This window comes from Rissa tridactyla, chromosome 20 (assembly GCF_028500815.1).
Source record: "Rissa tridactyla isolate bRisTri1 chromosome 20, bRisTri1.patW.cur.20221130, whole genome shotgun sequence".
Lineage (NCBI taxonomy): Eukaryota > Metazoa > Chordata > Aves > Charadriiformes > Laridae > Rissa > Rissa tridactyla.
Window position 1 is genome coordinate 5,576,895 of NC_071485.1, and position 27,128 is coordinate 5,604,022.

The window sequence follows — 27,128 nt, forward strand, 5'->3', positions numbered from 1 at the left end:
ACACGGCGGGGGACATGGGGGAACGGGACACGTGGGGACGGGACACGATGGGGGGGACACGGGGACATGGGGGACAGGACGCGAGAGGGTGGGGGTACGAGGTGAAGGGGATATGAGGGGAGGGGGACGCAGGGGACGGGACACAGGGACATGGGGGAGCAGGACACGGGGTGGGACGTGAGGGGAGGGGGGACACGAGGACATGGGGGGATGGGACACACGTAGAAGGGGATATGAGGGGAAGGGGACATGGGGAGGGGGACATGGGGTGACGGGACACGAGGGGAGGGGGACACGGGACACAGGGGTATGTGACACGAGGGGATGGGGCACAAGGGGAGGGGGACACAGGGACATGGGGGGACGGGACACAAGGGAATGAGGATGCGGCAGGATGGGACATGCCGGGACAGGGACGTGGGACATGGCAAGGCAAGGTGGCCCATGGCAGACTCCAAGGTGGCCCATGGCAGGGCACGGTGACCTGTGGCAGGGCGTGGTGGCACACAGGAGGGCATGGGGACCTGTGGCAGGGCACGGTGGCCCATGGCAGGGCATGGTGGCACACAGGAGGGCATGGTGGCCCATGGCAAGGCAAGGTGGCACATGACAGGTCACAGTGACCTGTGACATTACCAGATGGCACGCAGCAGGGCATGGTGACCTGTGGCAGGGCAAGGTGGCACACGGCAGGGCATGGTGACCTGTGGCAGGGCAAGGTGGCCTGTGGCAGACCAACATGGCATGTGGCAGGACACGGTGACCTGTGGCAGGGCATGGTGGCCCATGGCAGACCAAGGTGGCACATGGCAGACCAAGGTGGCCCATGGCAGGGCATGGTGGCCCATGGCAGGGCAGGTGGCACCCGACAGGACCCCGGCTGGGTGCCTGCTCTGCCTGAGCCCCTCGTCACGGGTGCCGGGTGCTGGCGGGGGGGCAGCGGTACCAGGGGCTGGGTGCCCCCCGGTCCCCTCACTGGGGACACTCGGGGCGCGGGGCTGACCTTCCCCTGCTGCAGCTTTTGGGGTGGCGGGTCCCCGCGCTGTGACACCCCCCCTCCCGGGGTGGGATGCGGGGGGGGCTCCTCTGCCGTGATGTGGGGCAGGGCTTGGGGCTTGGGGGGGGGGGGATGTTACACACACCTGAGGGGCTTAATTAAAATTAACAGCCCCTGACTGATTAGGTGGGTGGGTGATTGGGTGGGGGCCCCTCTGCCTCTATAAGAACCCAGGTTGCGGGGGGGAAGGTTTGGAGGCTTCTCACTAATTAAATTGAGAGTAATTAAATTAAATTGGCTGGGGGTGAGTTTCCTAGTGTGGCATTAGCAGCTGGCTGCGTCCCTTCTGGGGACAAGGTTGGGGGGGGGGGGGGGGGGACACACAAGGGGTGACCTGTCCTAACCTCTGGCTGCAGCTGGTGTGGGGCTGGGGGGAGTCCCAAAGCCTGAGGGGGGGTGGGATCCTCACCGAGCCGTGTGCTCCCCCAGGCCGAGAGGATCCCGCAGCCATGTCCCTTACGGGCAGCGCTGACATCGACGGCAAATCCGAGAAGCCCATGTCCCTCATGTGGGGTAAGTGCCGGCTTCCCCCCAGCAGCATCCCCCGTCGTCTCCCCCCCCACTCCCCTCCACCCCTCACCATGGCAGCCCCTCTCTGAACCCCCCCCCCAACCCCGCAGGGTGCGAGCTGAGCAGCCAGCAGGACTTCCACACTTTCCAGACGCTGGAGGAATGGCCGTGCCAGCAGCAGCTGGCCCTGTGGACGGTAGGTGGTCCCTCTCCCCTGCTCCCCCCCACCAAAACCCATGGGGGGGTCTCAGGCAAGGGGTGCCCAGGTGCTATGGGTGTCATGTTGTGTGTGTGTGTGTTTTTCTTGCCTCCCCCCCCCTCCCTGCCCCATCCCAAAGGTCTCCCTGGGGGAGGCGGCGCGGGATGAGTTCCACGTGGTGGAGATGGTGCCTGTCGAGGAGGGGGATGCTCACGCCCCGGTGCCCCTGGCCACGCTGAAGCCCTCTGTGCTGCCCACGGTGAGTGCCCGGGGCACGGGGAAGGGGGGGATGCCCCGGGGAGGGGGCTACTGCCACTGCTGGGGGCTGCCACCCTCCCCCTCTTCCAGGCCACCCTGGTGGGAGTGGAGCTGACACCTCCCGTCACCTTCCGCTTGAGAGCCGGCTCCGGACCCGTCTACATCAGCGGGCAGTTCCTCACCAGTAAGTACTGGGGTACCACCACCCTGTGACCCCCCCACCTCGCCCGGGGGAGCCAGGGGCTCAGCCGGCCTCTCCCGCAGTGATACCCGACCTGTCCTGGGAGGAGGAGGAGGAGGAGGAAGAAGAAGAGGAGGATGCCGAGGAAGAGGAGCCAGCAGAGGAATCCCCCACGGGCCAAGCTGCCAGGAAGGGCAGTGCCACCAAGGTGAGCCCCCCACCCAACTTCGGCTGGGGGTGCGGAGGGGTCCCAGTGCCACGGGGAGGGGCCAGGGATGCTCCGCTGGGAGCTCCACCGTGCCCTGATGCCGGGGATGGGCTGCTCCCACCGACCCCCAGCCCCAAACCCCTCTGTAACGGGGGTGAGCCGTGATCCTCATCCCTCGGGGAGGAAGAGTCAGAGGCTCCGTAGCCAGTCCCCGTCCTGCCTGTGCGTTCCCGGTCCCGCCACCTACGTTTTCCTCTCTTTCCCCCAGAAGAGGAGGCTGGAGAAGGAGGATGAGCTGTGAGTATGATGAAGGGAAACGCATCCACCAGCCCCGCCACGGAGCTGGCTGGGGGTGGGGGGAAATCCCCTACGCTGCTGGGACCCCCCCCCACCCCTAATCCCAGCCCTCCCCTTCTCTCCCAAGCAGGAATAATGTCTCCCCCGAGGATCCCCTTCTCAGCAAGGTAGGAGCCGGCCGGGGTGTCCTCCTGCATCTCCCGCTTACCCCATCACCGCGGTTTAACGCCCGTTGACCGGGACTGGGAGCTCCTGGGGAGGGGAAGGGGCTGATGTGTGATGCCACGCGGCTGCTGAACCCCCAAAAATGGGATAGAAACGCAGGGTCCGGCTCTCCTGGATGGCTGTGCCCAGGTTGGGGAGGGGTCACCGGCTGGGGGTGGGGGGCGTCCCCGTGCTCAGCCCCGTCCCTGTCCCCGCAGGGGCGAGGAGCCGACTGGGGCAAGAAGGCAGCAGCAAAGAAGTAGCAGGAGCTGTGGCAGAGCCTGGCCAGGTGCGGACGGGGTCCCTATGGGGCTGGGGGGGGGGTGTGTGTCTATGTGTGCCCCCCCCCACCTCGTAGCTGAGTGGGGCTGGGGAGGACCTGCCCCCAAAGTTATCCCCGGCCCAGGCTACCGGGATGTAAGACCATTTCTCCTTCCTTTCCAGGTGCGGAAAAGCCTGGAAAGCTGCCGCTTTGGTCTTGTCCTTCCCCAATAAAGGCTATTTTGCACTCCTGGCTCTCCGTGCTGGGGACGGAGGCGGGGGGCGCGGGGGGGTAAGCTGTGGGACCATCCTGGCCAGGAATGCTCCTGCCTCCCCCAAGGCCTGCCAGGAGCCCCGTGCCCCCTACTCCGGCTCTGGGGGGCTGCCTGCCTTGGCAGCATCCTTCCCTTTGGGGCTGGGGGGGCCGGGGGGCAGCCACCCCCCCCCCCTCACCCGCCGTCCCCGTCCCTTGTGAATAGGAGACAAAGGGGGATTAGGGAGCAGCGGGGAGATGATTATAACCCATTGACCTGCCCTTGGTCTGGGGGCAGCAGGTATTTGTGGAGGGTCCGGCGCCCCTCGGGAGCGTGTGGGGAGGGGGTTCGGGGGGGGGGGGACGACGACACGCTGCTGTGTCTCAGATTGGCTCCGAGAGGGGAGCCGAGCCCCCCCACAAAGACAGGCTTTAGTCTGCTCCAGGTGTGGGGCGGGAGGGCTGAGCCCCTGGGGGATGCCAGGCTTTGGGGAGGTGGGGCTGGGGGGGGGGGGGGACACGACCTGGCACCAGGTTGGTCCCCATGGGGGATGGAAGGATGGGGACGGGGCGGGGGGGGGGGGGTCAGGGGCTGCCCTCCCCTGCCAGGGCCACACGCAGAAGGCTTTGACAGGCAGCCCTGTCCCTCCAGCCTTTCCTCACCCCGCAGGGGCTGCTTGCACAAGCCGGCCCCCCCGCCGCTGCGTTGACGGCTCCCTGGGACCCTCTGCCCCAAAGCCGGGGGGGGGGAACGACACACACACCAGGAGCGATGACGGCTCCGTGGCCATCAATCATCCCCCGCGGCTGGAGGGGATGAGGCACAGCCCGGCTCCGTGACCCCCCCTGGGATGGGATGGGATGGGGGGGTGTTTTTGTTCCCACAGGGACTCGGGGGGGGGGGGGGGAAGGGGACCCCTGAGCTGGGGGATGCCACGCTTGTGGTTATGGGGGGCTGCACACCGAGTTTTGGGCTGAATTCCTGGCCCAGGAGGTGAGAAGGCATCAGAGGAGGTCTAATTTGGGTCATTAGCACTGAATCAGGCCCCCCCCCCCCCCCCCGCCCTCCTGCAGATGGGGGTGCAGGTATCCCCCTCCCCGCCCCGATCTCCATTGTGCCTTTCCCGTGGGGTCCGATACCCCTCCTCGGGCTGATGGGGAAACTGAGGCACAGGCATGGGGGCAAGTGCTTTCTGTACCAAACGCCTCGTCCCGGGTGCTGTCCCCTCTGGGCCACCCCATGGGGGTGTTTTACCCCCCCGCCCGCTCCCCGGGAATTACCCCAGCTCCCCGCCAGGCCGTTTATAAGGCACTTAGCACCTTCCTGGCCAAGCAAACGGAGCACGGAGGGATGCGCAGCCTCCTGATGGGGAGCCAATACCCGATGGGGCTGGGAGCAGGGAAAAGGGGGGAGCTGGGGGGGGGTGGGACAGGACCCCCAGAGTCCCGTGTCGTCGTCCCCCGACACTCAACCAGCCGTTTACAAACTGCTGCGGTGCTTTTCTCTGCTCTGATGCCTGGAGTGGGTCACCTGGGTGAAAGGAGGGTGACAAAAAGCATCCTCCGCGCCAGCGCATCCCTCCCCGAGGCCTGGCGGGGCTTTTTCCCCACAGCGGGGGCTTTTTCCCCACAGCGGGGGCTTTTCCCCCACCCCTGCTACCATCGCTGTCCCCCACAGCATCTCACACACACACACACCCCCCCCCCCATCTCCCGTTCCTCAGCATCCTCCCCTCTGCCGGGCGAGGCGGGGGGGGGCTTCATGATGGGGACACCCCGAGCGGTTGGGCCTTTTTCCCCCCCTCTCTCCACTTCCCCCCGTCCCCTCCTCCCACTCCATCCCATCCTCCTTCCCTCCGCCGACTGCCCTCCCGAGAGAGGTTCGGCCCCTCTTCCCACGGCATCTCCCCACCTTTAAAGGCTGCCGCTTCGCGCGTCGCCCACCCGCCTCCCATCGCCGGACCGGGATCGGGAGGGTGCTGCCGGCTCCATGGAGCTGGGTGCTGCCCTTGAGGCTGTGCACCCCTGCCCTGCCGCAAGCCACCTTTCCCGCTAGCCACTGCAAACCGGCGACTAGCCCAAGGCCAGGAGGCTGATGGGGTGGGGACGCAGGGGACAGGATGGCTCTGGATGTCCCCAAGGCGTAGGACGTGCAGCCCCCAGGGCCGGAGGAGGAGGAGGAGAGGACCCAACCCCGGCTGCCTCCCCCATGCTCCGTCGTTGCTGCTTCTCCGGAGACATTGGCATCGCACGTGGGCTTGCAGCCTGGCTTTCACCCCTTTTTCCCTTCGTCCGCCCCAAAAGTGGGGGTGACCCCAGGAAGGAGGGGACGGGGATGTGCCGGCGGTGAGGGAGGGCAGGTTCGCGGAGAGCCAGAGTCGTTGCATGCCGGTGGCTCGGGGACTTCGACGCGCGCCATGCAGCCCCTCAGCCTGCAGAACCTCTCCATGTAAGCCCCGCGCGCCGCTCCCTGCCGTCCTTTGCAACCCGGGTTTTATCAGGAGTTTATTCTCAGTGCCGTTAGACGACTCCTTGCCGGGGGTCGGGGCGGGGGGGACAGGGACGGGAAGAGAAAACAACTAACCCCCAACAAAACACCCTGTTTCTCTCCTCTTTTGTCTCCCAGATGTTTCCAGCTCCTCATGTTCTCCTGTCAGACCCAGGTACGTGGATGTGTTTTCCTCACCCCGCGGCACATCTGGCAGAGCCAGCTTGGGCCCAGGCGCCCCCTCTGCCACCCACCGCCTGCTTCGGGGATGTCCTTTGCTCTGGTGGCCGGGAGGGGGGGGGCTTTCCTGGGGGGAGCCGGTGCGTGCCCACCCCAGGTGGTACCCAGCGGCGGGGCAGGGGAAGGATGCTGCCAAGGTGCCCGCGGGGATGGGTCCCCACCGGAGCCGGTTGTGCCCATCGGCGCCGGCCTCGGGGCGGCAATGGATGGGCACTGGGGGGTATTGGCGATGGGGAAGCGCATCCTCCCCGGACCCCTCTGCTTTCCCACCTGCAAGGCCAGCGAGGAAGCCCTCCCCGGGCCAGGAGATACGTTTCTCGCAGCCTTGCTGGGGGAGGGACGTGCCAAGTCTCCATCAGCCTTGAGCTCCCGGGGCCGGACTCTGCCCCCGCCGAGGCCGGCTGCCGAGGGGGTTAACGGGGCAGAGCAGGTTCTGGTACCCCCCCTCCACCCACCCACCCACCTACCAGCGGGGTGGGGTGAGCCTGGACACCCCCTTCCCTTCTCCCCCCCCCCCGCCTCCCCACCCTCTCAGGCTGCACCGTCCCTTTTTGTGCGCTTTAGAAAGGCCGCGGCTATTAAAATGCACTGTTCCATATCAGCACCCTCTGCTCCGGAGCCCGAACAAAACCCCCGTCGCTGCCGGCCCCCGCAGCCTTAATACATGCTCGGGACCTTTTTTTCTTTTTTTTTTTCTTTTTCTTTTTCTTTCTTTTTTTTTTTCCTTCTTCCCAAGGTAAATGCTTTTATTTCTTTCAAAATGAGAGGGGAAAGGAACCGCCTTTGATGGAGAGGGGCCATCCCCCCCCCCGCCCTCCCCAGCAGCCCACCTCCTCGGCCAGCCCCAAAGGCTTTAAAGTGGATCCTGGCAGGAAATGAGTCCCCAGGCGCACACAAAGGGGGGGGGGGGGACCGGCAGTGCCCCCCACCATCCCGCTGCTCCCCCCGATCCCCGCAAGAGCAGGCAGGGACGGGTCCCCTCATGCCGGGCTTCGCGCCCAGCGAGGTGACGCTGCAGCCGGGGGTGGGATGCGGGGTGGCAGGTCCCCGAGCGCCCGGGTGACGCTCTGCGCCCCAAACCGGGCAGCCGGCCCCCCAAAACTCCCGGAACCTGTTCCCCTGCCCACAACCCTTTTGGAAATGGTTTTTGGGACGGTTCAGCTGGGGCTGGTGTCCCCTGGGTGCTACGCTGAGCCCCCGCTTCCCCCTTGCACCGGGTTTAGATCAGGTCTTCTCTTAGGATGCACGTCGAGAGATGCTGGTTGGAGTCCCGTACGCGGACGGGGGCGACCACCGGCACTAATCCCCCCCCTTCCCCAGCTCATCTGCAGTAATTAGCTGCCGTTTGCCGTACAATAACCCCCCTGCCTTTGTGCCCCCCCGCCCCGTTAGCAGAAGCCGCGCAGCTGGTTGGGGTCCGCGAGGTGTTTTCTCCCTCCGGTCCCAGGGTCGGTGGGTGCTCGGGGTGGACGGGGAGGGGACGGCTCCGCTCCTGGGACACCCAGCCCGGCTTTAGGAGGGTCTCGCCCCGCAAGGAGGGACCCGGTGAGTGTTTTGTGAGCTCAGCCCTCGCATCCCGGCCTGTCCTTGGAGCGGAGGGTGCTGCCGCGCGTCCGTCTGGGCCATGGGAGTATCAGCTCGACCCCGCTCCCGAGGGACCGGTCGGCTGTGCCCGGAGCAGAGCATCCTTCTCCGCGAGACTCCGCATCCTCCTCACGCAGCGGATGCGGAGCAACACCCCTGCCTCTCCCTGCCCATCACTCTCGGGGCTAAAGCATCCTCTCGGTGCCTTCGTCCTGGCTCCGAGGGGACCAGTTTGGCCGGTGGTGGCTGGGAGCTCTCCCTCGCCCGCAGACGGGGGTGGCGGGTGGATCTCCGTGTCCCCCGGGGCCAACCCCAGCCCCCCCCGGGCTCCCCGCTCCGTCCCCTTGCCCTCGGCTGTCCGAAACAAATTGATTTTATTTTTCCCTTTGTAAACAAAGGGGGAGAATCAACCGTCTCCTAATTTTAACCAGTACGTGAGGGACCAGGGGGCCATGACCGACCAGCTGAGCCGACGGCAGATCAGGGAGTACCAGCTCTACAGCCGGACCAGCGGCAAGCACGTCCAGGTGAACGGCAAAAGGATCACCGCCACCGCCGAGGACGGCAACAAGTTCGGTAAGGGGCCGGTGGCTTCCCGGAGGGATTTTATCCCCATCCCGGGACAGTTGGAAAAGACCGGGGAAAGCACCTCTTCGCAGAGAAGTTTTGCAGGGAAAAATGAGGGCCGGCGGGGAGGTTTTAATTGCGCTGTCTAGCTGGTTTTATACCCAAAAAATCCCCCAAGTAACTCCGGTGAGGGCACGGCTCCCAAGCAGTCAGCCCTGACCTCAAAACTTCCAAAATCAGGCATTTCTCTGATAGCACGCAGCATTCCTAAGCCCTATATTTAGGGTTTTTGCTTTCTCATCTCTTGCTGGCGCGAGACAGGCAGCTTTTCCCGGAGGAGAACCACCCGATCCCAGCATCAGCCTCTTCCATCTCCGTTACGCGGTGGGCAGCAGGGGCAGCCCACCCAGGGCAGAGCCCACCCCGGCCCCGTCACCTTTCCCCGGGGCGGGGGGGTGGGTTTGCTGGGGATCCCCGTCCCCGACGCCACGCTGATGGGCACCACGGCCCCTCAAAGGCCAGGCTGGCGTCCCCGGCACCAAAAAGCTTGGGGAAAAGGCTATTTCAAAGCTGATTCCCCACCTTTCCAGGTCTCCCTGGGCTGTCCGGGAGCGCAGGACCTGCCGGGGTCATTGGTTTCAGTGTCGGCTCCCAACCTTTGGAGCCAGCGCCGTGGCGTAGAGACACAATGAGGACGAGGATAATTAACCCGCCGGGTGCCGGACTCGGTCTAGCCCTGGAAAAACCATTGAATGGCTGACAATGAGGATGTGCCGGGGGTTGGGGGGGGGAGGAAGGGGCTGTTTCTCTCTCCGGTGCTTTCATCAAACGCCTGGTTTGACTCTGCTGGGTTTTAACAAAGGCCCTTTAGCATCATGGCTGGGGAGCATCCCCCGGCAAGGGCTGCCCTGCCCCGGCTGCGGGGGCTCGCCGTCCGCCCGGCCCCACCGGCGACGGGCAGGGAGGGGTGCTGGGGGGTGAGACGGAGGCAGGGAGAAGGGGATGGGGGTGGTTTGGGTGCCGGTAACTCTTGGGGGGGGGGGGGAAACGGGTGTCGCAGCTCCCCGTGGGACACTTTTCCCTTGCTCCCTTCTTCACAGCCAAGCTCATCGTGGAGACGGACACCTTCGGGAGCCGCGTCCGCATCAAGGGGGCCGAGAGCGAGAAGTACATCTGCATGAGCAAGCGGGGCAAGCTCATCGGGAAAGTGAGTCCCACTCCCCCCCCCCCCCGCCCCCCAACGCTCACCCTCTGCGTGTCCCCAGTCCCCAGAGCATCCCGCTGAGCGACTGGACATCCCCCAGCCCGGGCATCCCACGGAGCATCTGGAGCTGGGATGCTCGGCCAAGCTGGTCCCCGTGTCCCCAGTCATAGGGGGTGCGGTGTTGGAGAGGAGGGGGGGGCTTTCCCTGCCCCCCCCCCATAAGCTGCCAGTCCCCCTTCTCCTCCATCAGCACCGTGATGCTCAGCCTGGCTCCCGCAAGGAGAAGCCTTTGGGGAGCTGGTCCTGGTGCATCGGGGTTGGCGCCGTGGTGAACACGGCAGGGATGGTCTTGGGGGGTGGCAGGGATGGTCTTGGGGGGTGGCAAAAGTGGGCAGGGGGGTGGCAGGAGTGGTCTGGGGGTGGCAGGGGTGGGAAAGGGGTTGTCAGCACCTCGTGGGTCCCATCCCCAAGCCCCCATCCCCGCAGGTGCTAATTGCCCCCCCCCCGACCTCCTCGTCCTCCCGCAGCCCAACGGCAAGAGCAAGGACTGCATCTTCACGGAGATCGTGCTGGAGAACAACTACACGGCTTTCCAAAACGCCCGCTACGAGGGCTGGTACATGGCCTTCACCCGCAAGGGCCGGCCCCGCAAAGCCTCCCGCAGCCGCCAGAACCAGCGGGAAGCCCACTTCATCAAGCGGCTGTACCGGGGGCAGCTGCCCTTCCCCAACAACGCCGAGCGGCAGAAGCAGTTCGAGTTCGTGGGCTCGTCCTCCCCCACCCGCCGCACCCGCCGCACCCGCGCCCCTCGCCCCCGCACATAACGGCGCCTGCCCTCCTCATCCTCGCGGCCTTCGGCCCCGCCAGACTCTGCCCCTTCGTCCCAGCACCCTCCAGCACTGTTTCTTCCCCACTTCTTCTTCTAAAGATGCTCTATTTTTATACTCCTCTTGGGCACGGCCAATAGGTTGGGGAGCGCGCGGTCACTGGTGTCCCTTTGTCCCCGGAGCATCCTATGGTACCCACCGTCACCACCCAGTGCCTTTGCCCGTTCCCCTCGGAGACTTGTCGCCATGCCACCAAGGGCTTGGGACCCCCAGCCACGTTCCCATCCCCACAGACATCCCTCTGAGTGCCGGGGATGGATGGGACCGGCCACGAGACTGCGGGATGTCCCCGCCGGAGCGGGATGGGGAGACTGTCCCCAGCCCCGGGACTGTGGGATGCTGTGCCCGTCCCTGCGAGGGATGGCAGGGCACCGCGGGCGGACGGGTGGTGGGGATCGGGGGGTGCCCGTCTGTCTGTCCGTCTGTCTGTGCAGCTCCAGAGGGGAGGCGGGGGGTGCAGGGGCACGCAGACCCCGTGGCCAGCACTTGTATCCCCGCGGCCGTGGGGTCTCTGCCTTATTTATTGGAGGGGAAGGTCTGTGCCCTCGCCCGGTGGCACCGGGGCGCTAGCAGTGTGGGGACACGCATGGGTGCCCACCAGGCTCCGCTGGCCAAAGAGAAACCGCCTTTAGGTTATTTTTATTTTTGGTTCGGTTGTTTCTGTGTTTTTACCAGCTCTGCTGTTTCCTTTATGCGTCGGTTTTAGGCCTAAACAGTTAGACTTTGGAGTTTATTTGTGTAAAGGAGGAAACCCCGAGGCAAATAAAAGCGAGTGTCTAGACTGATGGGGCCTGGGGGAGTTTTCGTTCCCGTGCCAAGGTTTTGCCGTAGGCTTTGTGCCTGCTGGGATGGGGGGGTCACCCACCTCCCCCTGGGCACAGGGTGCCCTCACCGACCCAGGGTGCAAGCACCCAATGCTCGGGGAGAGATGCGTGGCAGGAGGATGAAGGTGGCGACTGCGGGGGGTTCCCCGTCCCTGTCTGTGCCGGTGTGGTACCTGTTAAAGGTGATGCCCTGTGGGGGTACCCAGCATGGTACCCGTCAAAGGTGATGCCCTGTGGGGGTACCCGGCGTGGTACGCATTGGAAGTGATGTCCCATGGGGGTACCCTGTGTGGTACCCACTGCTTCACGACAAAGGTGATGCCCTGTGGGGGTACCCGGAGTGGTACCCGTCAAAGGTGATGCCCTGTGGGGGTACGTAGCGTGGTACCTGCTGCTTCATGCCAAGGGTGATGCCCTGTGGGGGTACCCAGCGTGGTACCCGTCAAAGGTGATGTCCCGTGGGGGTACATAGCATGGTACCCGTCAAAGGTGATGCCCTGTGAGGGTACCCAGCGTGGTACCCACCAAAGGTGATGTCCCGTGGGGGTACATAGCGTGGTACCCACTGCTTCACACCAAAGGTGATGCCCTGTGGGGGTATCCAGCCTGCTGCCCATCAAAGGTGATGTCCCGTGGCGATACCCACCGTGGTACCCGTCAAAGGTGATGCCCTGTGGGGATACCCAGCGTGGTCCCTGTCAAAGGTGATGCCCTGTGGGTGTACCCGGCATGGTACCCATCAAAGGTGATGTCCCGTGGGGGTATCCAGTGTGGTACCCGTCAAAGGTGATGCCCTGTGGGGGTATCCAGCCTGCTGCCCATCAAAGGTGATGTCCCGTGGCGATACGCAGCGTGGTACCCATCAAAGGTGATGTCCCGTGGGGGTACCCAGTGTGGTCCCTGTCAAAGGTGATGCCCTGTGGGTGTACCCAGCCTGGTACCCGCAGTTCCCCTGGCCCGGGGCCACCAGCTCGCCCACCCCTCGGTGGCCGCCGGTCGGGCTGTCCCCCCAGGCCCCGAGGTCGGTGCCCCCAGCCCGTGCCGTCCCATCCTCCCCATAATTGCTTTCCCCTCCGACAATGCCCTGGGAGGTGGCGGCCGGACCACGGGGAGGATGTAATCCCTTAACCGGGGCTCACCCAGCCCCTACAAAGCCCCGCCAGCATAATGATGGGGGGGGGGGACACACTGTGCTGGGGTGAGGGGGGCTGTGGGGAGAAAATTATAACAGTTTGAGTTAAATGAAGCTTTAAAGCAGAAGAGAAATGCAACACCCAGCAATTACGGCCGAACAATGCGGCCGGCGCTGCCTGCCCAGGTGTGGCGGACAGGAATTAGCCGAGCTGTCGGGGTAATTTTTTTATTTTTTTTTTCCCCCTCCTGTTTCCTTCGGCCCCACAACCCCCGGCTCCTTGTTTCCCCAGGAATTCGAGACATTCTTGAAAGGAGAGGGCTTTGAGAAAGGGGCCGACTGGGTCCGGACCCTCCCTACCCCCGCCGCCCCCTCCCCAATTTAGCCAAAGCTTCAAAGGTAGAGGAGTTCCCTTTGTGTAATCTCCGCTTTAATTTTTTCCCCGTCCCATTCTCCCCCCTCCCTCCTTCTCTTCTCCTTCCCAAGCCCTTCCTCTCTTTTCTTTCAGGGTTTTCCCCTTCCTCCCCTCTCTTTCTTCTCGACCTCCCGGGATAGAAAGGGCTCGGAAGGGTGAGTCCTTTTTAATTATGACCGGGGAAGAAAAAAAAAAAAAAAACCAACCCAACCCTCAGACTGCTTCTTTCTTGTTTTTTGAGGTGAGACCTGGGGCGGGGGGCGGAGGTGGGGACAGGAATGTCCTCTGTGCAGAAAGTGCACTGGAGGGTGTCTCGCCCCGCCGCGGCGTGCCCAGCCTTTCCCAAGGCTTTGCTCTCTCTCGGGGGCCTTGGGATGTTCAGAGGAGTTAGGATGCTGGGGCGAGCCTTGGGATGCCGGGGGGACCTTGGGATGCCGGGGGGAGTTAGTTAGGATGCTGGGGGGAGTTAGGATGCTGGGGAGCCTTGGGATGCCGGGGGGATCTTGGGATGCTGGGGGGAGTTAGTTAGGATGCTGGGGGGAGTTAGAATCCTGGGGTGGCCTTGGGATGCTGGGAGGACTTTGGGATGCTGGGGTGGCCTTGGGATTCTGGGGAGCCTTGGGATGCTGGGGGGAGTTAGGATGCTGGGGGGAGTCTTGGGATGCTGGGGGGAGTTAGTTAGGATGCTGGGGGGAATTAGTTAGGATGCTGGGGGGAGTTAGGATGCTGGGGTGGCCTTGGGATGCTGGGAGGACTTTGGGATGCTGGGGTGGCCTTGGGATGCTGGGGAGCCTTGGGATGCTGGGAGGAGTTAGGATGCTGGGGGGCCCTGGAATACTGGGGGGAATTAGGGTCCTGGGAGGGCTTTGGGATGCTCAGGAAAGTTAGGATGCTAGGGAGCCTTGGGGTGGTGGCGGGAGTTAGGATGCTGGAGAGCCTTGGGATGCTGGGGGGAGTTGGGATGCTGGGGAAGCTTTGGGATGTTGGGGGGCCCTGGTATGCTGGGGGGAATTAGGATGCTGGGAGGACTTTGGGATGCTCAGGAAAGTTAGGATTCTGGGGAGCTTTAGGATGCTGGGGGGTGTTACGATGCTGGGTGGAATCAGGATGCTGGGGGGGCTTGGGATGCTGGGGAGCTTTGGGAAGCTCCGAGGAGTTAGGATGCTGGGGGGGCTTGGGGATGCTCAAGAAAGTTAGGATGCTGGGGGAGCTTTGGGATGCTGGAGGGAGTAAGGATGCTGGAGGGAATGAGGATGCTGGGGGGCCTTGGGAATCTCAGATGCTGGGGGTAGTTAAGATCCTGGGGGGGCTGTGCAGGCAGCGAGGGCAGCTCCCCTGCAGCCATGTCCCCAGAGCAACCACCTCACTGCCGAGGTGATGGGTGCCAGCCCCCCGTCCTGCTGCCATCCCCCCATCCCGCTGCCATCCCCAGCCCCCTGTACCCCACAGGGTGCCAGTGCTGACAGGGAGCTCCCATGATCTGGACGGGGGCATTACTGGGGGGGACAGGTGCTGGTGTCCCCTGGGACATGGGTTGTATCCAGGCCAGCCCTCGCGGGGCTGCTGTCACCGGGCTCCTCCGGGGCAATGCTCCCTGCAAACCCAGCTGGGGGGCAATTTTGAGTCAGGTAAATGCCTCACAAAGGGGCTGCAGGAGGGGTCCTCGCCCCCATCCTGTGGGGCAGCAAGGCCGAAGGATGCTCTTGCACATCCTCCATGGCTCGGTGAAGCCGAAGGGTGCTCCTGCCCATCCCTCCGTGGCTCGGCGAGGCCAAAGGATGCTCCCGCACATCCTTCCGTGTGGCTCGGCGAGGCCGAAGGATGCTCCTGCACATCCTCCATCGCTGGGCTCCAGCGGGTTGCGGCGGGAGGCGGTCGCTGTAGCAACGTGCCGTGCGGCGCAGGGGAGGGGATGCTCGGCGCAGGCATGGCTCCCGGCGGACAGGCAGACCTGCCTGCGGCAGGCCATGGGCTCCCTTGAAGGTAGGGCCCTGCTACCCCTCTTTCCCCTCACTCCAGCCCCCCCTAGCAGCCCCCCTCCCGGTAGGAAACCAGCAGCTCCCTGTCATGGGCCTGGCTTTGAAGGGCATCGCCGGGATGGGGGACGACCCCATGGGGCTGGGGGGCTCTGATGAGCGTGTCCGGGTTTGGCTTTCACGGGTGCGCACCAGGGTGCCCGGCTGGTGCAGGATACGTGCCTTTCCAAACTCCTCCCTCCCTCCAGGCACCCCCGGGGTGCTGGGCTCGTGGCACGGGGGGGGGGGGGGGCCGCTGAGCCCACGGCGGGTGTCACGGCCGGTTCAGACGCCCGAGCGGCCCCGGGCGCAGGTGGCAGCTGCCGAGCAGCCGCTGCGGTCGTCTTCATGCTTGAGAAACTGGGTTAGCACGGGGTGGGGGGGGGTAAGGCAGACAGAGCCTTGATTATTCATGCGTATGGCCCCGGGGGGGCGGCTGGAGGGGCTGGCGAACCCCCCGCCTTCAGTGTGGGGGTATGGTGGCATCTTGGGGTCGAGGCCGTGATGGTCTTGGTCCAACCAGCCGGGCTGGCCTGGGTACCAGAGGGCGTGTGTGTGCATCCCCCCAGATGTTCATCCCTGGGCGTGCATCCCCCAGATGTGCATCCCTGGGTGTGCAGCCCCCCCAGATGTGCATCCCTGGGCGTGCATCCCCCAGAGGTGCATCCCTGGGTGTGCAGCCCCCCAGATGTGCATCCCTGGGCATGAATTCCCCCCAGATGTGCATCCCTGGACCTGCATCCCTGGGTGTGCATCCCCCAGAGGTGCATCCCTGGACCCGCATCCCCGGACCCGCATCCCCCTGGATGCATGTCCAGGGGGGTCCAGCGGCCCCCTGCTTGAGCCAGGAGGGAAACTGAGGCACCAAAGAGCATGGAGCGTAGCGCTGGGGAGGGGACCCAGCAACGGAGCCGCTGTCGCCAGGCAGCTCTCTCCCACACAGAGCTGGGAATAGACACCGGCTCCCGGCGCTGCGACGCCGACGCAGCCCTGGCACCCCCGGAGGTGGGGGGGTGGGGGGGGGATCTGGCCGTGGCACCAGTCCTGTGCCCCGGCCACCTGGATCCTTGGCCAGGTCTGTGTGCCGAGGGGCTCCGGAGGGATGGGGTTGGCCACAACCTCCCTGCCCTGCCCCAGCCCAGCCCCACCGCCGAGCCCCGGGGGCTCTGGGTCTGGACCACGGATCCCCAGGAATTGGGGGGGTCGGGATGTGGGGGGCAGCAGCTCTCCCCGCTGCCAGGCTCCGGGCTCTCCCTGTCAGCGCGGAGGTCAGGGCTTGATTTTTAGCAGATTCCCAGGCACTCGCTGAGCTCTCTTGGCCCCGCAGATGGAAATTCCTGCTGCGTTTCCACTCCCAGGGCAGGGAGGGGTGGGTGCCGCCCTCGGAGCACCCCTAAAACCCAGGCTGGGGTTCGGGCTGGACCGGGGTGGGTGCCGTCCTCACCCACAGCCCAGCCCATGCTCCGTGGGGTGCTCAGCCCCCGCCTTACTCAGCTTCATAGGGCTCGGGGGTGCCAAAACCCCACCCAGGGGTGCCAAAGCCCACCTTGGGAATGTTCTCCCCAGCTGCATCCCCTCTTTGCAGCAGGGGCTGGAGCGAGGCGGGGCTGGGGGGGGGGGGGGGTTGCGTGTGCTGGGGACCCCCACCACCTTGCGGGCTGTTTCTGGGCGAGCAGGCGGTGTCTGTCGGTCAGGCTGGGTTTATTCCTGTTTTCCTCCCTCTTTGTGGCTGGGAAGCGGCGGGAGCGAGCGGCGGCCGTGGCAGGGGCGAATACTGCTTCGTCATGATGCCGGCTAATTCTCCTCTTGTTGGGAAAGGGACTGAGCCAGCGAGCAGAGGTGGGGAGAGGCGAGCGGCACCCACCCACCCACGCACCCACCCACCCACGCACGCCCTCCCCGGCGCCCGGCAGCGGGTTATCGGTGCGGCGGGCGGCACAGCCGCGGTGCTGGGGCCGGGAGATAGCGGCTGGCCGGCTGGCTCGCTCGCTCGCCCGCCCGCACGCTCGCCCGCCCGCCCTCGCTTGGCTCGTCACGCTCTCGGATGCGCGCCGCAGCGCGCCGGCGGTGGCTCGGCCGCAGCCAGGCCAGCCGGCCCGCTAGCCAGCGGGGTCATTCGGTAGCCGGCCGAGCAGAGGAGGCCCTTGGTGTCCCCCCCGCCAGCTCGCCACGGCTGGAGGCATGCGGTGTCCCCATCCCTAGGTGAGTGGCCGTGCGCCGGGGCTTGGTGGGGAGGGAGGCGGCCGCCGGTGGGGGACCCATGGCCGGGTGGGGGGGGTCTGGAGGGGCCGGTTCGTCGGGGTCGGCATCGGCCGCCCTTTGCTTTCCCGTCGCCTTTCTGGTGCCGCCGCTCCCCCTCCCCTGGCTCAGCGTAGCCCCCTCTCCCCGGGGGGCTGGGGACAGCCCCACATCTTGTTCTCCGTCTTCTCCAGTGCCCCCTCCCCACGCCCGGCGCTGCAAAGCCAGCTGCCTTTGCCGGGGGGGGGGGGGGGCCGGGGGGCCGCGGGGACAGGAAGGGCGGTGACCCGAGATGGGGACGCGGGGACACGGGCTCCGTCGCCAGCGGGGTTACCCCTCCCCGGGCTCCCACCAGCATCCCCTCCCCGGCAGTACGGTGCTCTCAGCACCCCACTTCACCCCACAACCCCCCCCCCCCCGGGACCTTCCCCCCAGCGAGGCTCGGCCACTGCCAGCGGAGCAGGGACATCCCCTGTCCTCCTCCCCTGGGGACATTGCCATCCCACCGTGTGTGTCCCGAGGGAGGAGGCCAGAGCAGCCCGGCCATTCCCAGCCCCACTTGTGGAGCGAGTTTGTGGGGTCTCAGCACCGTTGCTGGGGGAGGGGGGGCACGCCTATCCTGCTCCCCCCCCACCAGGCGGTGATCAGCTTTGATGCTCCCCATGTGCAGCGTGATGGGGCCGTGGGGGTCGGCGTCTCAACGTGGGAATGGGTTTTTGGAGACCGCCCAACTCCTCCTGGCCCCATCCAGCCCCATTGAGGGGTCAAACTTCCATCGCCCCACTGCCACGGACCACCGGGGGGCTACCTGGCGGGGGGAAAGTGGGGTGCGAAGCATGGCCCCCCAGCTCTTGACCATGGATGGAGCCATCTCCCGGGGGGGAAGGCGGCTGCTGGACGTGGGCGTGCGGGGCCGGTGGTCAGGCAGGGCTAAGCCCCTTCTCTCCTGGGAAGACCTGGGCCACCAGCTGCCACCTCATCCCCGGGGAGCCCCCGGCCGCATCCCACCGCCCGGTGTCCTCCCAGGCGGGTGCCTGGCTGTGCTGGCCCCATGCAGGGCGTTGGGGCACCCAGGGACCTGCCACCCCGAGGTGTTGGATTCAGGGCATCCCGCGGGGCGATGGCCAGGGCTGGCAGAGCTGGGGGCTCCTCGGGGACCGGGAGCATCACCAGCCCCACGCCGGGACCCTCGGAGGGACGCGGCCTCCCCACACACCCCCAGCGGGTCCCTCCCGGCCCCTCCGCGTGCGGGATGAGCAGGCTAATCCCATTTTAATCCCAGATTACGTGCCACGTGAGCCGCTGCCCACAGCGGGCTGCAGCATGGCCATCGGGGCAGGGGGGCCAGGGATGGACACCCCCCCATCCAGGAGCTTTAGGGCGAGCTCCGCGCACCCCCGGTCTACAGTTGTAGGGGGGTTCCTGGGGGCCAGGAGAGCAGCGGGGTTGGCCCAGATCCCTCGGATGGGAGGAATGGAGAAACTGGGGGAGGTGGAAATGCCCCTTTCACCTCCATCCACTTCTGGATGGGGTGGGAGGATTGTTGTTATCTTCCCCCCCCAGCCAGGGAAACTAAGGCACGGAGCAGCCCTGTGTCTGCGGGAGGGGAGCTGGGCAGGGTGCACCCTCCACCCTCCCAGGGATGGAAAAATCCCGGGGGCCAGGCGCTGGCAGCTGGTGGCTTTTAAGGCCACCGAGGTGTCCCTCGGTGCAGGGTGCAATGGCACGGAAGCAATGGGCTGTCAATAGCCGAAGAGTCGCTCCCCTCTGCCGGGCGATGATGCTCTGGCCGGGAGGGAAAGGGCGAGAAACAGGACAAAGGAGGAACCGGACACCGGTGAGATGCAGGTTGGGGACCCACGTGCTCCCCGCCGTGATCGAGTTGCCGGTGGGGCCCCGGTGTGCGGCGGTGCCTCGGTTTCCCCCGATGAGGCGGGGAGGATGCTCAGAGCCTCTCCCAGGCCGTGTTTGTTTGGGGTTTGCGATGGGAGGAGGAGGAGGAGGAGGAGGCCGGGGCTGGGCTGGGAAGCACCGGACGCCGTTCCCAGGGCTGGCGGGAACCGTCTGTTCGGGGAACTTGTGACCCCACCGTGTCCCCCCCCGCCACCTCCATCGCTGGCCGGGAGCCGGGGCAGCTGCGGGAGCAGCAGGGTGCCCGTGGCCAGCAGGATGGCGAGGGCAAGGCAAGCAGCGAGGAGGAGGAGGAGAAAGGAGAGGGGAGGAAGGCTGGGGGTCTCTGCCCGCTCCCCCCTTCCCTGGGGGCGAGGGGGTTGGCGCAGCCTGGCCCCCCGCCCGGGTGCCGGGCGCTGATGGCTTTGGCGGCTGCGGAAAGTCAAATCCGGATTTCCTCGGGGTGGGGAGGAGGGAACTGGCCTCTTCCCGCTGCAGCGACAGCCCTCCCCACGGCCCCCCCCCCACCCCCGGGATGTGCCGTGCAAGGATGGGGGGGGGCCCAGCACCCCTCCAGCCTGGCAAAGCCCCGCCGGCACGTGGTCCGTCCGTCTGTCCATCCATCCCTCCCTCCCTCCATCGCTCTTCCTCATCCCGTACATCCCTGCCCAGCGCCTTCCTCTCCCCGCTCCCGCACGATGGGTACCCGCAGCATCGCCCCGGGAGGGGGGACACGGCGTTATTCCCCACCCCCACCCCTTCACGCTCCTGGCCAGGAAAATCCCAAACACACGCCAGGCCGGCCTTATCGCGAGGAGCAAGGGAGCGTGCGGGGGACCTGCGAGGGAGATTGGAGGTTGCCATGGGGAGAGAGGCTGCCATCGGGGCGGTGGCTCTCTGCCTGCGCCAGATAAGGTGTCCCCGCATCCCCCGGCCGGGGGGGTGACCGCGTCCCAGGCTGGTTGTGCGGCCCCGGCACCCCTCTGGGCTCCGTCGCGGCATCTCTCCGCGTCCCCCGGCTCTGGCTTGTTTTCCTTCCCCGCTGGCATCCGCATCCACCCGTCCCCGCACCCACCCTCCCTCGGCCTCTGCCGCTTCCTCGCTGCCTCCTGCTCTTTGCCATCTCATCCATCTGCTCGCCGCCACCGCCTCCCCCACCCCCTGTCCCCCAGCCCACCCGTGCCACCCAGCGCCGTGGGGTGAGGAGGCGGTGGTGGGGGGGGGGCAAAGGGGGGGGATTTGCCCTGGCTCTGCCCCTGGAAAGTGTGAGCTCATGGGTGTGCGGGGCGGCCGCTGCTCGCCCGGACAATGCCGCCTTGTACCGCGCTCGCTGCCGATCCGGGGGTGCCCGTCCCACCGGCAACCGCGTCCTGCAGACCCCCTGGGAGGTGCTGGGAATGGGTGTGAGCGGTTTGGGACACCCCCACCCCCCCGGCCCCGCCGCCCAGCGCCCGAAGCGGGGGGTTATTTGTTTCTAGGTGGTCTCAAAGGAGGGATGAAGCTCAAGCCCGGAGGTGCCGAGCGTCCTCGGCAGAGCATCCTCGTCCCGGCTCGACCCTCGGAGGAGCGAGCCGAGGGCGGTACCTCATGCCGGGCTGGCGGATGCTCTGGGCTTTGTCACATCTGGGTCTTCTCCATCTCCGCATCCCACAGGGATGGGCTCTGCGCCTGTGCTGGGAGCTGTGGGGCTGGGGGGATAGTGGGGTTGGGGGTCCCCAGAGGCGGCGGCATCCCCCCAACCCTATATACAAGCCGCCGGGTGCCGGGAGCGGGGGGCTTCAAGGCTGGAGGGCTCCGCGCTGCCGTTGCTGTTGTTGCCTGGATGGCACGAGGTTTTTCCCAACGCCCTCCCCTCTGAAAGGAGAAGTTTTGAGGAGAATGGGGAATTTTCCCCTTTGTGTGGGGCATTGTGGGTTTAAAGCCCAGGGAGGGCTGAGGCCCCGGGGGGCTGCGGGGCAGGGGCTGAGCGCAGCAATGCCCGTCCCGTTGCCGCTGGAGCCTTCTCGAGGCCGCTCGGGGCCGGCGGACAAAGCGCTTCATTACCTCTGCTCTGCTTGCCAGCCCTCGTCAGCAGCCGCCGGGCAGCGGGGCCGGCAGCCGGCACGGGCAAGGGCGGGGGGGCACGCAGCAGGGCAGGGAGCTGCGGGCACCGGGCTGGGGGGGTGGACGACAGCAGGGACAGCGGGAGGAGGAGGTTTTGCTTGTCACCCTCCGTGGTCACCCTCCGAGCCGCTGTCACCTCTCTCTTCTCCGTCGCAGAGGCAGCACCCAAGCCCCAGCCCGGCGTTAGCGCCCAGAGGGATGTGGAACCACAGAGGTGAGGGGGGGTCCGGCATCACCCAGCGCCTCCTCCCTGCCCTGGGGCCACTGGGGGCCATTTGGCCACCCCTGGGGATGGTGGCATCCCCTGGCAAGCCTGTCCTATTGCCAGCGCAGGAATATTTGCCAGTGGGGCCGTGCCAGCCTCATGCCACTTTGGGGTCTGGTGCGTGGGGGGCTACCGGGCTCAGCCCCACAGCAGGAGGGTGGTGGGGAGCTGGGGTCTGGCCAGCCCCCCCCGACCCCGGGACCAACCTTGGGGTGCTCCCTGCCCACCCTGGCAGTGCCCCAAAACCCCTGCTCTCCCCATGCAGGACCCTGTGACTGACACAGCCCCTCCAGCCCGCAGCTGAATGGAAAGACTGCAGAAGGTAAGGGGGGGGGGGGGGGCTGTGGGGAGGGTGCTGGGGGGCCATGGGGAGGGTGCTGGGGGTGAGCAGGCAGCGGGGAGCCCTGCACCTAGGGAAGGCACACAGGGGCTGGTGGCCAAGGGCAGGGGCTGGTGGCCAAGGACATCGGCAGAGTCACCCTGGGATGCTGCTGGCAGGGCCCTGCCTTCCTCCTCTTCCTCCTCCTCCTCCCAGCCCAGCCTGGCAGCACCATCTAGTGGTAACGTGGCCCGGCCAAGCCACTGTCACCTCCCTGGTGTCCCCTGCCCTGAACCGCAGCGCTGGAGCGGAGGAAACCCCAGCGCCCATCCTCCAGAAATACCCCCCCCCCGAGGACGTTTTGCCCCGGTGCACTGATGTCCACGGGGCACAGGGGTGTCCCCGGCCCCCCCTGTCGTATCCCGGCGTCCTGACCATGACCCTGAGCCCCTTCCTGGGCTGCCCGTGCCGAGGACGAGCTTGGCTAAAATCTCCCCTTTTCCTTCCAGCAACCGCTGACCTCCCCTGGGAGCGTCTGTTCCTCCCGCGGGTCCAGCGTCCCAGGATCGCCCTCCAGCATCGTGGTAAGGAGCGTCCTGTGTCCCCCCGCCACATCCCCGCAGCCGTGGGGTCACCTCCCCAAACCCTCTCCACCAGCCCAGCAGGGCCACAGAGGATGCCAGCCGCGGGCAAGCCCTCCCCGTTCCCCAATATTCCCTTTCTGCACCCAAAACCGAAAGGTGTGTTCTACTTTCCTTCCAGGCCAAAATGGACAACGAGGTTCTGGGCTACAAGGACCTGGCCGCCATCCCCAAGGATAAAGCGATCCTGGACATCGAGCGCCCGGATTTGATGATCTACGAACCCCATTTCACCTACTCGCTCATGGAGCACGTGGAGCTGCCCCGCAGCCGAGAGGTGAGGGGTGCCCCGGGACCACCCGTGTCCCCTGGGACCAGTAGGGAGCGGGAACCCCCCCACCACCACCACCCCGGAGAGAGGGGTCCCGCAGGGCAGATGTGGGGCTGCCAGAATAAATCACTTTTTGCCTTCTTGCAGCGCTCCCTGTCTCCCAAATCCATCTCTCCTCCTCCGTCTCCGGAGGTGAGTACCGGCACCGCTTGCCCCAGGGAGAAATGAAAAGGGGGGGCTCTGAGGAGGAGGGGGCGATGCCAAATTGGGGGGTCTCGCTGCTCACTGGTCCCCCCCCCCCTCCCCCCCACTTTGCCCGCAGGTTATCCGGGAGTGGCTGGAGAGCCGGACCCCCAGCAGTGCCCCACAGCCCCCCTCTCGCCAGGGGGGCAGCTCAGCCCGCAGCAGCGTGCAGCACTTCCACCGACCCGGTACGCTCCCCCCCAGCACCGCGATCCCCCCCGCCACCCTGAACCCCCCTATCCTCGGGACCCCCCCATCCCCGGGACCCCCTCCCCAGCACTGCCCGATCCCGAACCCCAGTGCGAACCCACCACGGGGTGGGCAATCACCTTCCCAGAGCCACGAGCTCCCTATTCCCGGCCCCCGACCCCTCTTTTCCCTTGCAGAGACGGACACGACGGAGCTCAACATATACAAGAAGCCTCCGATCTACAGGCAGAAAGGTGAGCTGGGGGGGGGTCTGTCCCACGGGATGGGGCACCCCCGGACGCTGCCTCACACCCCCACCCCCCCCAACCCCGTGCCCCACAGACCACCACCCCGGCGCCCACCACGGGAAGCATCTCATAGAGGACTTGATCATCGAATCCTCCAAGTTCCCGGCGGCGCAGCCCCCGGACCCCAACCAGCCCGCCAAGATCGAGACCGACTACTGGCCGTGCCCCCCGTCCCTGGCCGTCGTGGGTAGGTGGGGAACGGGGGCAGGTTTATCCCCCCTCGAGAGACCCCGCGGGGGTGATGTGGATGGATTTAACAGCCCCTCTTTTCCCCCAGAGACGGAGTGGAGGAGGCGGATGGCCTCCAAGAGAGGGGAGGAGGAGGAGGAGGACCTGACGGAGGAGATGAAGAACCTGCGGGAGCTCCAGAGGCAGGAGCTGAGCAAGGTGAGGGGCTGAGTGGGCCAGCGGGTGCCCTGCGAGGGGCTGGGGACGTGCTGACGCTGACCCCTCCACCCGGCCCCCAACCCGCGTCCCTTCGCCCCCCAGGTCACCTCCAACCTCGGGAAGCTGATCCTGAAGGAGGAGATGGAGAAATCTCTCCCCATCCGGAGAAAAACCCGCTCGCTGCCGGACCGGACACCCTTCCACACATGTACGTGGGATGCTCTTCCCGCATCCCGTCCCTTCCCTTCCCCAGCCGGTGGCTCCGGCTGCCGGCACCTCTGACCGTCTCTTGTCCCCTTGTAGCCCTGCACATGGGGAGCTACAAGAGCTCCTCGCTGCCCGCCTCCGGCAGGAGCACCCTCACCCGGGTGAGTGGGTGGGTGGGCGGCTGCCCCCCCGCGCTGCCGGGGCCACACGGCCTCGGATGGGCCCTGGGGGTGGCACCGCTCTGATGCTGTCCCCTGTCCCCTTCGCAGCTGCAGTCGGCGGAGTTCAGCTCGGCGGGCAGTGAGAAGGGCAGCCCGGGTGAGCGTCAGCCCAAGGCGTGGGGGTGGGCGATGCGGGGGTGTCCTGGGGGTTGCAGGGGTGTCCTCGGTGATGTGGGGATGTCCCCAGGAATGGGGGATGCGGGGGTGTCCTGGGGGTTGCAGGAGTGTCCTCAGGGTTGCAGGGATGTCCCCGGGGATGTGAGGATGTCCCCAGGGATGGGGGATGCAGGGGTGTCCTGGGGGTTGCAGGGGTGTCCTGGGGGATGTCCTGGGGGATGTGGGGATGTCCCCAGGGATGGTGAATGCGGGGGTGTCCAGAGGGATGTGGGGGTGTCCTGGGGGATGTGGGGATGTCCTGGGGATGTCTCCGGGGATGTGAGGATGTCCCCAGGGATGGGGGATGCACTGGTGTCCAGGGGGATGCGGGGATGTCCCCAAGGATGGGGAATGCAGGTGTGTCCAGGGGGATGTGGTGGTGTCCAGGGGGATGTGGGGGTGTCCCCAGGGATGGGGTTTGCAGGGGTGTCCTGGAGGTTGTGGGGTTGTCCAGGGGGATGTGGGGATGTCCTGGGGATGTGAGGATGTCCCCAGGGATGGGGGATGCTGGAGTGTCCCAGGCAATGCGGGGATGTCCTGGGGATGTCCCCAGGGATGGGGTATATCCCCAAGGATGGGGGGTGCCGGGGCAAGCCTGGGCTCAGCAGAGGGTGGAAAACCACCTCTTGGGGCCCATCATCACCCCAGGGAGGCTGCTGGGGGGACACAGGGAGGGGGGTCCCCGGGGCTGAGCCCTGCTCCTCTCTGTTTTCCAGGCCTACAGGTAAGCACCCGTCTGGCTGCCGGCGCGGAGACCCAGCGAGGGGGTGATGTACGCCGGGCGGGGGGGGGGACGGGACAGACACCGGGGCCACCTCTGTGATGGGTCCCAAAGGGAATTGTTGGAGATGGGGAGGGTGGATGTGCCATGGAGCCCGTCACCTTGGCTTCAGTTCGGGTGGGAGAGGGCAGCCCTTTGGGGAGGTGGGGGTCGCGACTGATGTCAGGCTTTATTCCCCCCCCACCCCTGCCAAGAACGGCCAGCGCGGGCGCATGGACAGAGGGAATTCCCTGCCCAGCATGCTGGAGCAAAAGGTGAGCGGGGCTGGGGGCTTGGGGAGGGATGGGGGGGGGGGCTATGGAGAGGGTCTCACAGCCTCCCCCCTCCCCTGGCAGATCTACCCCTACGAAATGCTGATGGTGACGAACCGGGGCCGCGTGAAGCTGCCGCCCGGCGTGGACAGGACCAGGCTGGAGGTAGGGGCTCAACCGGGGTCATGGAGCGGTGCGGGGGGGGGGGGGGCGGCAAAGGGGGGGGGGGGGAAAAGGGGGGGAGGGGGAGGGGGGGACCCGGCACGCCATCACCGTCCTTCTCTCCCCCACCCCACTCCTCATCCCACAGCGGCACCTCTCCCCCGAGGATTTCCTGCGGGTCTTCGAGATGCCCCCCGAGGAGTTCGGCAAGCTGGCCCTCTGGAAGCGCAACGAGCTGAAGAAGAAAGCCTTCCTCTTCTGAGCCCCCAGCTCAGCCCGTGTCACGCCGTGTAACCGCTTTAGGGCTCTCAGCCGGTTTTTACTAGGATCCCACCCCCCCCTCCATCTTCCCCTCTCCCCCAGCCCCCCTGGCTCTGCCCCCCCAATCCCAGCCTCGCTCCTCCTGCAGGAAAAGGGCTCCCATGGGGGGCTCGAACCTGCGGGGCGATGGGGCTGCCCCGGAGCAGGCACGGTTCAGCCGGGAGGGGAGAGGTGGGGGGGGTCTCTGTGCTTTGTGCCCCCCCCTCTGCCCCCATCCAGGCACTGCCTGGCTCTGCTTTTGGCCGGCTGGGAGCGTGCCGGCTCCGGTGTGTGGGCGGCGGGGGCGGCTTCCCTCCTCCCGGGGGTGGGCTGCCTTCGGCCCCCGCACCCGGGGTGCCCCTCTGCCCCCCGCTCGGGGTATCCCTTTGCCCCCCCACGCCTTCACCCCGAGACTCGGGAAGAGCCTGGGGGGGCTGACTCACTGCCAGACCGATATGCTCCTGGCAAAGCCAGGCCGGCATCCCGCCTTGCCCCCCTCTCCAGCCCCCCCATTTTAACATCTTCCCCCCCGCCTCGGTCCCTCCTGTGCCAGCTGCTGCAGCGAGGACCCTAAGGGACCCTAAGGGACACGTACACTGCCAAAACCTGCCCGGCACCGGGCTGGCGGAGGGCAGGGCTGGGGATGCCGGCGAGGTGGGGCACGGCGGGATGGGTGGCAGAAGCGTGTGGGGGGGTCCCACCGGGACCCCAGGGCAGCTCCCGCTGCATTTCTAACAGCGGATGCACCTGCAGCGTGGGGGCGGGGGGGGGGGATGCACTGGGGGGATGCAGCGGGGCAATGGGGCGATGAATTAGGAGGATGCAGTGGGGCAGAAAGGAGCAGGGCACATGGCTCGGTGGGCACCGGGGTCGCTGGGGGTCTGGGCAGCGCTGCCTGCCCCCCCACCTCCTCCCCATGGCTGCGCAGGCAGGGCTCGGCACCGGGCAGCACCTTCCCTCCTCACACCTCTCCCCGTCCCCTCTTCGGGCACACGTTTTGGGCAGGACCCCTCTGCCCCCGCACCCCCGGCCCACACACCCCACGCACACCCCCCCCACGCTCCCTGGTTTCTGTTTTCCAGCCACTTTCCAGCCGCTAGACCTTGTTGGGATGTAAAGAATGTAATTTATCGGGAAATCACTGGCCCATACTTGCCTTTCACTGCTACTCTACAAACGACATATCTATAAATATATATATAAATATGGGTTGTTTTCTGACTGGACTACAGTGATTCACTTTCTCTGTTTCCTTAGAGTTTATTTTATTTGCTAGTGTCGGAGAATCCGCGTGAGAGTGATTTTTTGCTTACAATTAAAGGTGAAATGGCTTTATCCAGCCCGGGCTCCGCTGCTTTTGCTTTTCCCCGCCTCTCCCCCCGCCCCCCCCCGCCCCAAACCTTCCCCCCCCC

General features: G+C 66.3%; 4 protein-coding genes across 10 annotated transcripts; all 4 read left to right on the top strand.

The window, feature by feature from the left end:
- The first annotated feature begins 375 nt into the window (after positions 1-375).
- Positions 376-3,413, top strand: NPM2 (nucleophosmin/nucleoplasmin 2). 5 transcript variants are annotated; one of them, XM_054225093.1, is made up of 10 exons: positions 376-819; positions 1,487-1,570; positions 1,678-1,763; positions 1,906-2,025; positions 2,115-2,208; positions 2,289-2,413; positions 2,682-2,710; positions 2,838-2,877; positions 3,133-3,203; positions 3,359-3,413. In XM_054225093.1, exons 1-9 carry the CDS (start codon positions 657-659, stop codon positions 3,175-3,177), a joined length of 786 nt encoding a protein of 261 aa, XP_054081068.1. In that variant the 5' UTR covers positions 376-656; the 3' UTR covers positions 3,178-3,203; positions 3,359-3,413. The 5 variants fall into 5 exon arrangements, with proteins under 5 accessions (XP_054081068.1, XP_054081069.1, XP_054081070.1 ...); XM_054225094.1 differs by having other exon boundaries at positions 2,841-2,877; XM_054225095.1 differs by having other exon boundaries at positions 376-799.
- Positions 3,414-4,375: 962 nt separating this feature from the next.
- On the top strand, positions 4,376-10,335 carry FGF17 (fibroblast growth factor 17). Its single transcript, XM_054180934.1, has 6 exons — positions 4,376-4,422; positions 4,503-4,610; positions 6,055-6,091; positions 8,139-8,316; positions 9,408-9,514; positions 10,039-10,335. Exons 1-6 carry the CDS (start codon positions 4,376-4,378, stop codon positions 10,333-10,335), a joined length of 774 nt encoding a protein of 257 aa, XP_054036909.1.
- Positions 10,336-16,749: 6,414 nt separating this feature from the next.
- Positions 16,750-27,055, top strand: DMTN (dematin actin binding protein). Of its 3 annotated transcripts, XM_054180754.1 has the most exons (17): positions 16,751-16,986; positions 21,172-21,229; positions 21,546-21,602; positions 22,109-22,183; positions 22,362-22,517; positions 22,659-22,703; positions 22,834-22,942; positions 23,141-23,197; positions 23,286-23,438; positions 23,529-23,638; positions 23,741-23,846; positions 23,942-24,006; positions 24,115-24,163; positions 24,939-24,994; positions 25,198-25,257; positions 25,339-25,419; positions 25,565-27,055. In XM_054180754.1, the coding sequence occupies exons 3-17, from the start codon at positions 21,585-21,587 to the stop codon at positions 25,676-25,678; spliced, it is 1,254 nt and encodes a 417-aa protein (XP_054036729.1). In that variant the 5' UTR covers positions 16,751-16,986; positions 21,172-21,229; positions 21,546-21,584; the 3' UTR covers positions 25,679-27,055. The 3 variants fall into 3 exon arrangements, with proteins under 3 accessions (XP_054036730.1, XP_054036729.1, XP_054036731.1); XM_054180755.1 differs by lacking the exon at positions 21,172-21,229 and having other exon boundaries at positions 16,750-16,986; XM_054180756.1 differs by lacking the exon at positions 24,939-24,994 and having other exon boundaries at positions 16,752-16,986.
- Positions 17,325-21,559, top strand: LOC128900156 (uncharacterized). Its single transcript, XM_054180935.1, has 3 exons — positions 17,325-19,827; positions 20,391-21,229; positions 21,546-21,559. Exons 1-3 carry the CDS (start codon positions 19,448-19,450, stop codon positions 21,557-21,559), a joined length of 1,233 nt encoding a protein of 410 aa, XP_054036910.1. The 5' UTR covers positions 17,325-19,447.
- Positions 27,056-27,128: the final 73 nt, after the last annotated feature.